The sequence below is a fragment of the Prosopis cineraria genome, unplaced genomic scaffold, assembly GCF_029017545.1.
Source record: "Prosopis cineraria cultivar Desert tree isolate PC_DT_omini unplaced genomic scaffold, ASM2901754v1 PC5, whole genome shotgun sequence".
NCBI classification, from domain to species: domain Eukaryota; kingdom Viridiplantae; phylum Streptophyta; class Magnoliopsida; order Fabales; family Fabaceae; genus Prosopis; species Prosopis cineraria.
The window spans coordinates 37897173-37911099 of NW_026555336.1; the positions used below are offsets into that span (position 1 = coordinate 37897173).

The following is a 13927-nucleotide window of genomic DNA, read 5'->3' on the forward strand; positions in this document are numbered from 1 at the left end:
CGCAAAAAAGAAAGTGAATAAACCCTAATAAGATCCCAGCCGTTCAACCCAGGATTCGGGGCGTTTTATTTAAAAACCTAGCAGCCTCATTTTCATCCCTCGTTCTTCCTTCTTGCCGCCGCTCGTGGAGAAGAAGCCCCAGGTAGTTCCCGCTTCCGGCCTTTGTTCTTCTCGATGTTCATCAGAGTACCTATAATGTTTCTACTGGTTTATCAAATGCTTTGTGAGAGCCTGGCATGATTTCGCTTCAACATATTTATTAGTTTCTGCAATGTTCTTGCTTTTAGTTACTAGTTAGGCTTTCAAACGTTTAAGGTTTTTTGCCTTTGTCGAGAAATATGTCCGGTAATAACGAAACAAATTGGTGAGATTTTGTTCTGGTTTTGTAAATGTGGAGGTAGAAGATACGTCTCTTTGTTTAGGTTGGTGAACTGATGTACATGAATGGCTTGCTATTATTTTTGGAACAAAAACTAGGGGGAGTTCACGCGAAATGACATAGAATACATAACTTCAATCACAGATAACTGTTCATTTTATGGCTATCCTTGGTCTTAGAAGACTTCAGTTTATATGCATCTCAGAGATCAGAAAACTTTAGTTAATATACTTTCCCTGGCTATCTAATCAATCAGTTAGCAAGAATTATATATATCCTTATCAACAGAACTTATCCTTATTCCTTAATTGGTTTTGTAGATGACTTGAGAATTTCATTTATCATTTGGAGTTTATGATGATCTGCCTCTTTTATCGCCCTGAATGTTGATTGCTGATCCTATTTTTTTATTTTTAATTTGTGGTTGTTTTAGTAGGCAAGCAATGGTTAAGCACAATAATGTTATCCCTAATAGCCACTTCCGGAAGCATTGGCAAAACTATGTGAAAACATGGTTCAATCAGCCTGCACGGAAGACAAGAAGACGATTAGGTAATTGCTATGTAGTTTGTTAATTCTTATTACTTTAAAATCAATCCAAGTCTATAATTTTAATTTGAAAGTCACTTTTGGTTGCAACTCATTGTTTCCTATTTTTCTTTTTGGGTCATGTGCTTGGTGCAATGATCAGCTCGCCAAAAGAAAGCTGTTAAGATTTTCCCTAGGCCTACAGCTGGACCTCTTAGGCCTGTTGTTCACGGTCAAACTTTGAAATACAACATGAAGGTCAGAGCTGGCAGAGGATTTTCACTTGAAGAGCTGAAGGTATTGCCTTTATTCTTCGGACCTTTGCCCTCTGTGCTGTGTTATGCTTGATTCTTTATTGGCAGTGGCACATGAAAGACTTCTATTCATCTAATAAATATATGGGGAGCTTGATGTTCATATTAGTTTTAGTTGCTGACTATTACTTTAGACTTATACTAGTTTTAGTTGTGAACTGTCACCTGGATGTAATTGAGACTCTGCCATCAATTATTTCTGATTGCTCTATGCTGAAATCATTTAATTGATAGCCTCATGCTGGATCCACGCTAATTTAGCTGTAATTTTTTATAATTGATGGTTGTTATTCCTTTTTTATGAATATATATATGTATATACTGAACTATTGTAGGCTGCTGGAATTCCCAAAAAGCTTGCTCCAACCATTGGCATTGCTGTTGATCACCGCCGCAGGAACCGTTCTTTGGAAAGTCTTCAGGCTAATATCCAGAGGCTGAAGACATACAAGGCCAAGCTTGTTGTGTTCCCAAGACGTGCACGAAAGGTCAAGGTAATGCAAAACATGGTTATCAAATGGTTAACCGTTAAAACCTTACTTTCTTGTGCTCATTCACTTGGGAGAAGGCAAAATAGAATTCTCTGTCTGAAATTTTTCTCGGACCTTCCGACTTTTCAGGCTGGCGATTCAACACCTGAGGAACTTGCCAATGCCACACAAGTCCAGGGTCCGTTCATGCCTATTGTGAGGGAGAAGCCATCTGTGGAGCTTGTTAAGGTTACTGAGGATATGAAGGCATTCAAGGCTTATGAGAAGCTTCGCCTCGAGCGCACGAACAAAAGACATGTTGGTGCCAGGCTGAAGAGGGCTGCTGAAGCAGAGAAGGAAGAGAAGAAGTGAAGAACTCGTGAAGCTACTTTTTCTCCTTATAATCGTTAATTTTTGTTCCAGTTTCACTAGTCTTAATCTTATCAAGAGCAAATTTTGTTCAGGGTCTGTGCCCTTCTGCAAGTAACTTCCGGATTGTTATTCCAGTTGTTTTAGCGCACTGGTTTGCCTGAGTATTTTGTGTTCTGTTGCGATCATAAATTCCAATTGCGTACTATGAAAAACCCACAATTCCACTTACTCCCTCCCTTTAATATAATGCATATTTTGAGTAGTTGGATGTTAAAAAATATAAGATATTTTTAGTTTTTTAAGGTATAATTATTGTCTTTTTTTTAAGTGTTTTTATTAATAATGACTTTATATTTATTGGAGGGTATTTAATAAAAATAAATGTAAAAAGATAGGATTAATTTTAAAATAAGTAATTATTTTATTAATAAGTAAAATTTGATTAAAAATGTGTTACACGTTTGAGCCGGGGGAGTATCAGTTTTTCAATAATCACAAGTTGTATTAAAAATTCTGCAGCCTCTCATGTGTAAGCAGGCCGTTGCCCTTAAAAGTTCCAGAAATCAGAGGTTTATTCAGACGTTTGCGACTATCGAAGTTGCACTTGACAAAGTCTCTGTACGAAGCGTCTAATTATTGCGGGCGTTTTAGTGGGAGTGATTATAGTTGTTTATTTACCGGTTTCAAGTTCGAGTAGATCTTAGCCTGAGGGAGTTATGGTTGTTTATGCACAAATTTCGAGTTTGCATTTGTATAAATGTAAAGAATTGTGTTTGGAAGAGTTACTCTTAAGGAAGCTCTGACAATGTTTAATAACTACATGAAAAAACATCTAATTATGGCCTTTTAAACTTGCCAGTCATATGTACCCCTTGTCTTGGCATGGTCTTCACACCTCAGGCGATCCAAATTCCTGTAAGCAACTTAGAGCATCTAGCAAGCCGCATCTCCCAGTCTCCCAACAAAAATGAAAAAAGGGGTATTTGGTTACCTGTTCTCTTTGATACCATTCAAATTAAGTGGATCTCTGATGATGGCATGAGGAAAATATGCCCATATCACTTACATGATATCACTAATACAAGATATAAACTATATAATAATAATAATTGGTGATGCCGTTCATAAGATAATGTCAAACAAATTAGACATATCTTGCTAAATAATGCAGTTATTTTTTTAGTTTTTATACCAAGTTTTAAGGATGAGTTACACAGCTTACTATTTTTGAATAATGCAGTTTTTGAGTTTTTTATTGCATATTGATATTGATGTTCATATTCATATCATGATATTGATTTTCAAGTATTTTTTATTTTTAAAAATAAGATTTCAATTAGGAAAATAAAAATCATACATGGGTACTCACGATTAGCCGTTTATATATCTCCGGGGAATCCGAATCTAAGAGGTAAATATACTTAGAAATATTCAATTGGCTATCGAGACTTCAAGCTAATTAACTTCACTCAAATTCAATTTCATTAACTTTCACAACACTAAGACGAGGACTGCGTAGAAGAAGCCTGAAGCAGATCTAAGTGTAGATCAATTTTAGAAAACTAAATGGGTTTGAAGGTAAACACTAATTTCATATTCCTTTTTGAAGTTAAATAATCAATCTTGTATCAATTCTATCCTGCTTTACTTTACGACAAGCAAATCATATCAGATACCATTGTCTGTGTGTGTTTTTATTTTTCTTTTTTTGGTAGAGAAATAAACACATAATATATGTACATGTTTTAACGTGTGTTCAAGTAAAATGAAATAGAGAGTTCATGTGTAATTAATCTTAACTCTGTGCATCAGTGCATTTGTTTAGAATTTATTCTTATCTGTAGCTCATGTGGACAAATAGTCTTACTGCAAGAAACAGACTCAACATCATTTTTAGATTAGTTTCTGACATTGATCTTTAATAATGTTTTGTTCTTGTTATGTTATCACATATTGTAAAGTAACGTAATAGCTCAAAATATTTAGTAAGATAAGAACATTCTTGATAAGATTAGATTGAAAATCCACAAACTACACTAAATCCAAATCCATTTCGGCATGGTACTCCAAAGATGAAAATTAACTAGAACATGCAGATGTACTTGATGCAGAGAACCATAATCCCTTGATCTGAAAACTATAGTATAGGCTTCAAATGATACGTTTGATGATCTGAAAACCATAAATTATAAGGTTAACTCTAATATCAACAATCTGAAAAGTTAGTAAACAATGTTTTGTTTTTTAAATTAAGTTTGTTGATTTGAGGTGGAAATGGGATTATTGTGTTTTATGATATGAAGGAGGAATTTGAGAAGTATGCAGCGAAAGCCAAGACTTTGCCAGAGAGTACATCAAATGAGAACAAACTCATTCTTTATGGATTGTATAAGAGAGCCACTGTTGGACCTATCAACACTAGTGAGTGATCTTGTTACTTCATTCTCTCTACCCATTGGATCCCCTCTTTTTTTCCTCATGGGATTTGAGAGATTTTATTTGAAAAAATAATTCATAAAATTGATTTCTTGCAATTCAGTTTTTGTCATTGTGATGATAATTATCTCATCTATATTTTATGATGCCAAGTGAAAAGCTACTTTGAAGCCTTGGTCTGATGACACGGCATGATCACATGTGATGGATCAAAACAAATAATGAAAATCTTCTCAGCAAGATTGAAATGAAAATTTACAGTGTGTTTATCTGAAAACAATGTATATTGGATCCACGTCTTTATAATTTTATATTTTTCTCGTAACTACATAGTTATTTCCCTATCTACATCACCAAAATTTTCTATATTTGTGTGTGATTAAGGCCGTCCAGGAATGCTCAACATGAAGGATAGAGCTAAATGGGATGCATGGAAAGCTGTTGAAGGTAAAATTCAATCACTTTGAACATTTTCAGAATGCTTATTCATAAAATCGGATATTAATTTCGGAGAAAAAATAGGGATATACAGTTTTTTTTTTTTTGACCAAAGGGATATACAGTTTAGATGTCTATTATTATTCAATGAGATCTCACATATTTTAAATCTCCCTCTTTTTGAAACTGATAGATTCAAACCTCAATTCCATTGTGGCAGGGACATCAAAGGATGAAGCAAAGAGCGACTACATCACAAAGGTGAAACAGCTCATGGAAGAAGCAGGCATTGCTATCTGAAAACATTTCCATCTTTCTTGTTCTTTAATTCTCTCTCGCTCTCTATCTTTTCCAATTTTCATGCCGCAAACTTCTCATGACTTTGAAAATAAACCATTAGTAATGTTTACTCTCATATCATACTACCATTAATGTCTAATTTGTTTGCAATGAATTAGAAATCCAACCATCACCCTGTGGCTGCGATCAATTCACATACCACAAAAACAAACTTGTTCGGCTTTGTACTCAGAGTGATAGAATGATACAATGAGGAGAGAGAACATGGACATAAATGATAAATCCTTTATATCATTGCCACAATGCTTTTGGGATTCTATTGAATGAAAGGATATCTTGAAGTATAACAGTCTCTCATACGAGAAGCAACATCCCTTGCCAGAATCCCCTCAAGATCTCCAATAATTCTGGCCAGCCATATCTCCAGATTTCTCTGTATCTCCTTCATGTTGTTCTTTATGGAATCCATGGCCCTTCTTGTGGTTGGTGTTATGAGCTCATCCCGGCCATAACTCTTCCCAGTTTCAGTTTGCAGTGCCATCAGCTTCTGCCCTGCTTCGGACGCTTGCTGTTGCAGCCGGAATGCCTCGAGTAAAAGCTCAGTTTGCCTTTGCATTTGAAATTCTGAGCTGAGTGCAGGTTCAGAATGATCGCTTGCCTGCCGGGGAAGAAAACTGTTGAGCTCAAAACATGCACTATAAGTGAAACCTAATAAATGCTAGACAAAATTTATGTGAAGTTTTTTAAGAGCTTACTATCAGGTTTTTTTGATAACATCATGACGCTCAGAGCCAATTGTTTTGAAAGAATCAAGAATGTGGTGATGAGTGAGGGAAAAAAAATATTCATATGTTATATTTGCTGTAAAGCCTCATAACAAACAAAAGAAACTGCATATATCATACAGGCATGTATAGTTGATGTTGCCTCTACCTAGAATAAATTTGCAAAGCACTTTGATCAAACCTTAGATAAATATAAGCTAGCCAGCTGCAATCAGATAATCATAAAGAAATTACTCTGAGAATAATAGATAGAATTGGCACTTCCTTATAATGATCCCAAAACATAATGCTCATGACATAATCATTACTCCCTAGATATTAAATCAGGAGAATGACAACTAAGGACCTCCTAGAAAGGTTAATACCAGATCAGGACCTTTTAAAGATTTTCAGTGTTGAGACATCAAAGGATGAGCATTGAAGTTGGGAACCTAATGAGATCCTGATTTGGCATTCATTTTCTTACATGGTCTTTAGTTGTCATTCTCCCTTAATCTCTAATATCCATACCGACCAATATATTGTAACCAATCATCAGGCATGTTTAAAATGAAGGATTATTTACAAGAGAGCAACAACGACTATGGAAGGCATAAAGCAGGAGTTCACTTACTATTCGTCTACATAAATCGTCAATCTTTTCTGCAAGAGTGTGATATCTCTTTGCCTGTTTCCTTGTTAATGATGGCACTTTTGATAGATCACATTTACCAATCTTCTCCAGACTCAGTAGTTCCTCCTCTAGTAATTTGAGTTTAGAGTAAACTCCAGCTGAATCACCATCTACCTTCCAAGGAGATTCCCTTCTGGGTAAAAGAACAATATTTATCCTTCAATTAGCTGCAAATTAATATAATTGCTTCCTGAGTTATCAGCATTTAGATATTTAATTAATTACCTCCCAACAAAATGCTTCATATCATATGTTGATTCAAGGGATTCATGCTGTACATCCTACAAAAGTAAACAAATTTAAGGCTTGAATGACCTTTTACAAGAAATTCAAACCTGCAATGTTGAATATTCTTGGTAATAAAAGCCATCTTCTTGTTATCAAATAATAATAAAAGCCATCTTCAGAAGCAACCAATAGGGTTCTAGGGAATGATGACACAGTACATATAAAGCACTTAATTCCTTTCACAAGATACTCTAAAAGAAACAGAACAGAATAATCAAGTGGAAAAATAATATATACCATAACTGCAGGAAAAACTTGAAGCGAGGTAAAGAAGCATAAGAACTTTTATGCAAAGTTTGGTGGATAAAAAAAAAATGTTTTCTAATAAGGTAAAGAGAGATGCACCAGTCCCATTTTCTTTTTAGGTACATTTTCTATTTACTTTTTAGAAAGCACTTGCTGTATACCAAACACTGACGAGATAATAGAAGCTTGAATAATAGAAGCATAAGTGGGTTTAAAGTATTGAAGAGCGAAGAATCAAAGATACCCGTACAACACAATTAGTGCTTTAAGAATAATTACACCAACATAGACAATAATAACGAAACCTGGCGAATGCTCCCTCAAAATGTCAGAACAAGATAAGGGTGGACCAGTAAACCATGTTTTGCGCAGAGAGAAACCAGAAATGGACCAAACATGCATAGCAACATATCAGCTCGTACAGGACAAATTGCAACAAGAAAAAAAGCAGAAACAGACAGACAACATGGGACAGCACGAATCCATTATGAAATTGACTGAGTCCCTTCCAGCTTCTGAGAAAGAAGGCATCTTGTACCCAAAATTCATCAGGCACACCAGCTTCTTTCTACCATCTCAAGAAAAGTTCCAGTTTTACTTTCATGATTTTGAATTGAAACTTGATTAAGTGGTAAGGGAACACGAATGACTCTAAAACAAACATTTTATTCAATATATCAGAACCTCCACCATTCATGCATAAACAAAACATGTAACAGTTACTTCAGTTTTCTGATTCTCTTGTATTTGATTGAACTATGAATTTAATACAAGATGATAGATGCAATGAAGAAAAATGAGCAAGAACCTGCCAAAGGGCGCCTCTTTCTGCCCAGTACTTTGAAGCAGAGGTCAGAAACTCAGACTCAAATTGTTTCTCTTTTTTCTGATATTGTTGAATCTGTTCATAAATAACCTCCACTTTCTCTGCACCTCCACCATAGTCCCTGCCCTCGCACTCACCTGATTCCTCATCCTCTTCTTGTTCCCTTCTTGATATCAAGTTAAGCATTTCCTCCTTCTCTCTCACAACCCTCTCCAGATCCTCGATCCTAGCCTTCCATTCGACCTCGCATTTCTCGAATTCTTCAACCCTAGCTCTCAAATACGCGATTTCCTCTGAACATGCGTCGATTTGGTGAAGCAACCGCTTCTCCTCCGCCTGCCACGCGTTGCGGTGGCCGGCGAAAATCTCGACGACCCTCGCGTTGGCCTTCGAGTCTTCTTGCCTCCTCGACTTCATTTGCTTCAGCTGCTCTTCCGCTTGAAAGAGCTTTGCAGAAAGCTCTTTAAGCTGAGACCCAAATTTTTGAAATAGAGGGAGCAAATTCTTCGGAAGAAAGGCCAGAAACAATGAGAAGCTAATACCGATATACGAAGATGCAAGGTTCTTTAACTCATACTCTTCTTCTTCTTCTTCTTCTGCCATTGTAACTTCTGGGGTCATCTCCTAAATTGAGAGAAAAAGAAGACCTGCATGTGATGGAACAAGTCAGGTAATTGTGTGCAGTAGTGTGTGATTCTTCTGCTTCTGCGTTTAAGAAGAAACAGAGATCAAACTCAATTTGGGAAGTTTTTTCATTTCGAGTCTGTGTTGGGTGGTTATTAACTGAAGGGATGGTGACGGTGGCGGCATTATCAGTTTGGGATTGTGAAGGAGTGTGAGAGTAGATGCTGACACTGTATGAATGAAGGAGTGTGAGATCAGATGCTGTCACTGTATGAACTGTGTGTGTGTGTGTGTGTGTGTGTGTGTGATGTGAATAAAGCGTGGGGGGTTTTAAATGCGTTTGTCAGGCCATTCGAGGCGTCCTGGGTGCAGTTTAGTGTGTAGAGCTGCAGAGGAAGAAGGTGGTCCGCACCTATTCAGGATGACGCTGAAATATCAGTGTTTTTATGGCGTTGTTTCCTGGGAAACATAACTCCCTCTTGCAGCGGGAAAGAAATTAATATAAAATCTTCCAACTTTTGATTAGCTTAAAATTGTATTTTAGTAATTAATTATGAAAAATAATTAATATAATTAATTTTAAATATAGCTGATCATGTTACATGGCATGTAATTGATTAATAAAATTGATTTTAATCAAAATAAAAAAGTAGAATTGAAAAAGCAGAATTAAAATTAAGTGAAACTAAAATAAATCCAAACATTCCTGTTATATATTAAAATTAATTATAAATTTAAAATAATATTTTTAAAAAAAATATAAACATGCATTATACATGTTAAAATTAATTGTAAAATTAGAATCATGATTATTTCATAACCTACTGTTACTTACTTTTTAATTATATTTTTTAAAAAAATTTATCCAGAGAATATTATGAACTATTTCAAAAATTATATTTTTTTTGTTCATAGTTGATTTTGACATATATAAAAGTGTTTTGATATTTTATTTTTGAGAAAATCATGATTTCATTTCATGGTTAATTTTGACATGTATAATATGTGGTTGGATAAATTTAAAAAAAACATGATTTTAAATTCATAATTAATTTTTACATGCAATAGAAGCATTTGAATATATTTTTGCAAAATAATGATTTTGGTTTTTAGAATTGATTATGGATAAAATCCAAACAACCACAAACATAATAGGTGCAACTCAAGCCCTCACTTTTTAACTTATTTTGAGAAGGGAAAGAGGAATGAATTGATATTGAAAATAAATATAGGAAGGCGTATTGGTAGAATGGAATGATATTTTTCAGAAAAAGTTTGGCTTAAAATGAATATCGATGTTGCATGGGCTAAGAGAGTCATGGATTTATCTGTAACTTGAATCTTTTTTATATATTTAATTTAATATTTTTTATAATTTTTAAAATACTTTTATAATTTTTTTAATTAATTAACTATCAAAAATAATTTATTATACTGTTTTTAAAAATAAAAAAAACATTGCATCAAAGTTCAGAGTGTTAGACACTCATGAACTTATTACTTTAAAAGTGAGATTGCTCTTTAATCTTTTAATATTTACAAATGATTTTTTAATATTATTTTGACTTTTTTAATTTAAATTTAAATTTTTATTGCATCAGAGATCAAATTATACATGTGTGCTATAAAACATGTCTTTTTTAATTACCATGACTCCATAAACATATTTTTAAATTGGACTATTAAAATAAGTTTTGATTTGTCACTAATTTTTTTAAAAAATATTCAAACATAAATCACCTATAATATTTGATTTTTCCTTAAACTTCAATTTGCAAATCTTAATTTGTAAGAATTATAGTTTTGTGACGTGGCATAAATTATATATACACTACTTTTTCAACGTAATTCAAAATAATTAAATTATGAGAGATAACCTTTTAAATTTAAATTTAACCAATTTTAGTCTAATGAAAAAGATATTTTTATATAAATTTAAATAACTAAGTTTTAAATTAGAATAATTAAATTATAATAAACTAATATTTAGCTCTTTATTGAAAAAAATGCTCATATTTAGTATCCTGTTTCAAATAGAAAGATACATATAAGTAATAAAAAAATAATATTATAGATGAATTTGAATTGAGCAATAAAACAATGACATTCAACATTATAACATTCATGTTAACATGGAAAATAGACCTTAAAGAGTACTCTGCTATTTTCTTAATAATTTGTTTCTGATAGATTTTTTTGAACATTAACATGCTATCAGAGCACAATCCCACCCTCTAAACTCTCCAATTTAATAATAAAATTTCGCAATAAAGACATGTTTAGCTGGTTTCGGGATTAAATTCTGAGCAAGTAATCAAACGTTTATTTTATTTTGAAATTTAAATATTTTATTCAAAAAACAGGATAAAAAAGCCATCGAGCATTTATAAATACAATAGTACTGATACTATTCTCATTTACAAATACACGCAACTTTTTATTGGGTTTTTGGGTGAAGATTTGTGCATGACAATTTTGTAATCAAAAAGGCAAAAAGTGAGAAGGATATAAATAGAGTTGAAAAAATTAAGACCCTTATATATGAAGCCCGACCCTTGACATAACGGACTCAAGGCTGGCCCTGCAAGCTTTATGTCCTTTTAATTATTTTTATTTTTTTAAATTTTTTAATCAAATAAAAAATTACTTCATTTTAATATAATACCCAATTAAGAAAGGTAAAAAAAACCAACTAAATAACATCCAAATGAATTAAAAACACAAATAAAATAATAGCAATGCAATAAATAATGGATCAGCTAAGCTGACAAACACCCAATCAAAATTAAATGAGATTGAGCCTTGAAGAACTGAGATATGGGACTAGGAGATCAACGAAAACAAAGAGCACGAGCACAATATGTGTATTAGATGTAACTTAGCTCACGAGTCACAACTGCACAAACATGATAAGTGATAGGAGGGCTTGGAAGATCAATGACAACGAGTGTCAACTAGTCAAGCATTGTTGAGATTTAGTTCTTGAGAGGGAGCATTATCAGAGTAAGCAACAGGGACGACTAAAGAGTGAGCAAAAACAGTAGCAATGATAGCTTGTGAGTTATGATGACAGGGACGGGGATAGCGATCTGATGACTTGCTGAAGAGCAAAGACAACTTATAGCGGCAAAAAGGAAAGAAGCATATTGAAGAAAGAGTAAATGTTGAACTGAATGAATCATTATCATGAATCTAGATGAATTAGAGGATTTAAGGTTGTATTTTTTTTTAGAAAATAGCAGGTAATGATTTTTGTGTGAAGTTTATATCAATTAAGAATCAGTTGTTATTAAAACCTGAATAAAAAACAAGCTACAATAAACCATTGTTAATTTAAAATGAGTTGTTATTAAAACCTAAATGAATATTTATGATAAAGGCTAACCTGAATCCATAAGTATCTACTTGAATTTTGACAACAAGTGATCCTTAACTAATATAATTTTTAATCAGTGATTCTTCATTGTTATTTTTTCTCTTTTTTTTTTTGCCTTCCATCTCAGTAGATATGGGCTAATATATGATGTGGAGTAAAATTTGGTTTAATTTTTTTTTCAAATCTAAAAAGAGTGAAAACCATGAGAATTAATTAAAAAAATAGATATGCAGGCTTAAACGGCTTGGCCCTCAGCCCTGCAGGGCTAGCCTATTTAAGCCCTAGATTAAATGGGCTTAAACGGGCCAACCCATGTAAGCCCGATTTATCATTTTAGAGTTATATTTGCAAGCCCGATCTTACTATTATACGAGCTTAAACGGGTAGCCCGATAGGTTCGGCTCGTTTCCCCTGCTCTAGATATAAAGGGCTCTTTAAAAATATTATTTATAGTTAAGATTTTAATATTTTTACTCAAAAAATTAAAAAAGCTCTAGAGCATTTATAAATAGTAGTATTAATACTATTTTCATTTACAAACATACACAACTTTTGCTGTTTTTGCGCAAAGATTTGTATATAACAAATTTTTAAGGAAAAATGTCAAAAAAATCCCATTCAATTAATTAAATAACATATTGATTTTACAAAATAACATAATTTTTTTAGAGTCTCAAGTGATGTTCCTGTCATTAGAGAATTATAAAAAATAACACTTTTATCCTTTATTCAGATTAAAAAATTTCACAACTTTTCTTTCACAACTTTTATTCCTATATTAATAACTTTTATTTTTAAATTTGCAACAATTTAATAGCCATTCACAAGTCCAAATTTACAGGTCCTGATATGCATCAAGTGTTGAAAATTTGTAATTTTTTATTTATAACTTTTATTTACAAATTTACAACAATTCAATAGTCATTCACAGCTCCACATTTGTGGGTCCTGATATGCATCATGTCTTGAAAATTCATAACTTTTTGCCTATAACTTTTATTCCAATATTAACAACTTTTGTTTCAAAATTCATGACAATTTAATAGTCATTTTGCATTTGCAGGTCCTGATATGCATCAAGTGCTAAAAATCTACAATTTTCCATTTACAATTTTTGTTCCTGTATTAACAACTTTTATTTCAAAATTTATAATAATTTAATAGCTATTTGCAACTCCGCATGTGTAGGTCCTGATATGTATTAGGGGTTGAAAATTTATAATTTTTTATTCACAACTTTATTCCTTTATTAACAACTTTTATCTCTAAATTCACAACAATGCAATGAGGAATCGTAATTTATTAGTACCCTTTATAAATTGACTAAATCAGTATGACTTCAATAAATGGAACATGTGGCTTTCCCCTTTCATCTCCAACGCATCCACATCTCTTGAAAATCTATCCTTCTTGAGCAATTTTTTGTAATTCAAGCCCCTATCTCTTGTCAAATCTTCCTCTACAATACACATTAGTACTCTCTTATAGTGTAGCTTTCCCAAATTTGAATCCTTCTTTGGGTTAACCAACGAATTGTCGCCCCTTAACACACTCAGACACAGAAAATTTCATAGACAATCCAACTTTGCTGTATACGTGGATGAGGCTTGATTCCGTTCGAATTCTATTCATTCCTCGCCCTAGAAAAGGTTACCCCAAAATTAAAGCTTCCAGCGTCAGGTTTGATGGTTTTTCTAAACCAACCTGAATCGACATGTGGTGTGTGATATTGGCACTCGTACTATCCTTGGTGAAGATTGCCTTCTCCAAATCAATGTGACAATAAAGTAGGAGAACACATGCCAATTACTCTGCATTGAGACTTAAGATTTTTGTTTTATTTGAAGGTGATCTGATTATTTCCTTTGATTT

The 13927-nt window shown here is 33.1% G+C and overlaps 3 protein-coding genes across 6 annotated transcripts; 2 read left to right on the forward strand and 1 right to left on the reverse strand.

The window, feature by feature from the left end:
- On the forward strand, nucleotides 1-2291 carry LOC129311460 (60S ribosomal protein L13-1). Of its 2 annotated transcripts, none has more exons than XM_054953790.1 (5): nucleotides 1-142; nucleotides 813-931; nucleotides 1071-1204; nucleotides 1557-1715; nucleotides 1842-2291. In XM_054953790.1, exons 2-5 carry the CDS (start codon nucleotides 823-825, stop codon nucleotides 2061-2063), a joined length of 624 nt encoding a protein of 207 aa, XP_054809765.1. In that variant the 5' UTR covers nucleotides 1-142; nucleotides 813-822; the 3' UTR covers nucleotides 2064-2291. The 2 variants fall into 2 exon arrangements, with proteins under 2 accessions (XP_054809765.1, XP_054809766.1); XM_054953791.1 differs by having other exon boundaries at nucleotides 118-142; nucleotides 816-931.
- A 643-nt stretch (nucleotides 2292-2934) lies between these two features.
- LOC129310968 (acyl-CoA-binding protein-like) lies at nucleotides 2935-5456 on the forward strand. Of its 2 annotated transcripts, none has more exons than XM_054952873.1 (4): nucleotides 2935-3042; nucleotides 4367-4484; nucleotides 4884-4946; nucleotides 5158-5456. In XM_054952873.1, the coding sequence occupies exons 1-4, from the start codon at nucleotides 3031-3033 to the stop codon at nucleotides 5235-5237; spliced, it is 273 nt and encodes a 90-aa protein (XP_054808848.1). In that variant the 5' UTR covers nucleotides 2935-3030; the 3' UTR covers nucleotides 5238-5456. The 2 variants fall into 2 exon arrangements, with proteins under 2 accessions (XP_054808848.1, XP_054808847.1); XM_054952872.1 differs by lacking the exon at nucleotides 2935-3042 and adding an exon at nucleotides 3532-3641.
- A 46-nt stretch (nucleotides 5457-5502) lies between these two features.
- LOC129310967 (uncharacterized) lies at nucleotides 5503-9118 on the reverse strand. 2 transcript variants are annotated; one of them, XM_054952871.1, is made up of 4 exons: nucleotides 8038-9118; nucleotides 6921-6976; nucleotides 6636-6825; nucleotides 5503-5895 (listed from the first exon to the last, which is right to left on the reverse strand). In XM_054952871.1, the coding sequence occupies exons 1-4, from the start codon at nucleotides 8674-8676 to the stop codon at nucleotides 5554-5556; spliced, it is 1227 nt and encodes a 408-aa protein (XP_054808846.1). In that variant the 5' UTR covers nucleotides 8677-9118; the 3' UTR covers nucleotides 5503-5553. The 2 variants fall into 2 exon arrangements, with proteins under 2 accessions (XP_054808846.1, XP_054808845.1); XM_054952870.1 differs by having other exon boundaries at nucleotides 6636-6828; nucleotides 8038-9115.
- Nucleotides 9119-13927: the final 4809 nt, after the last annotated feature.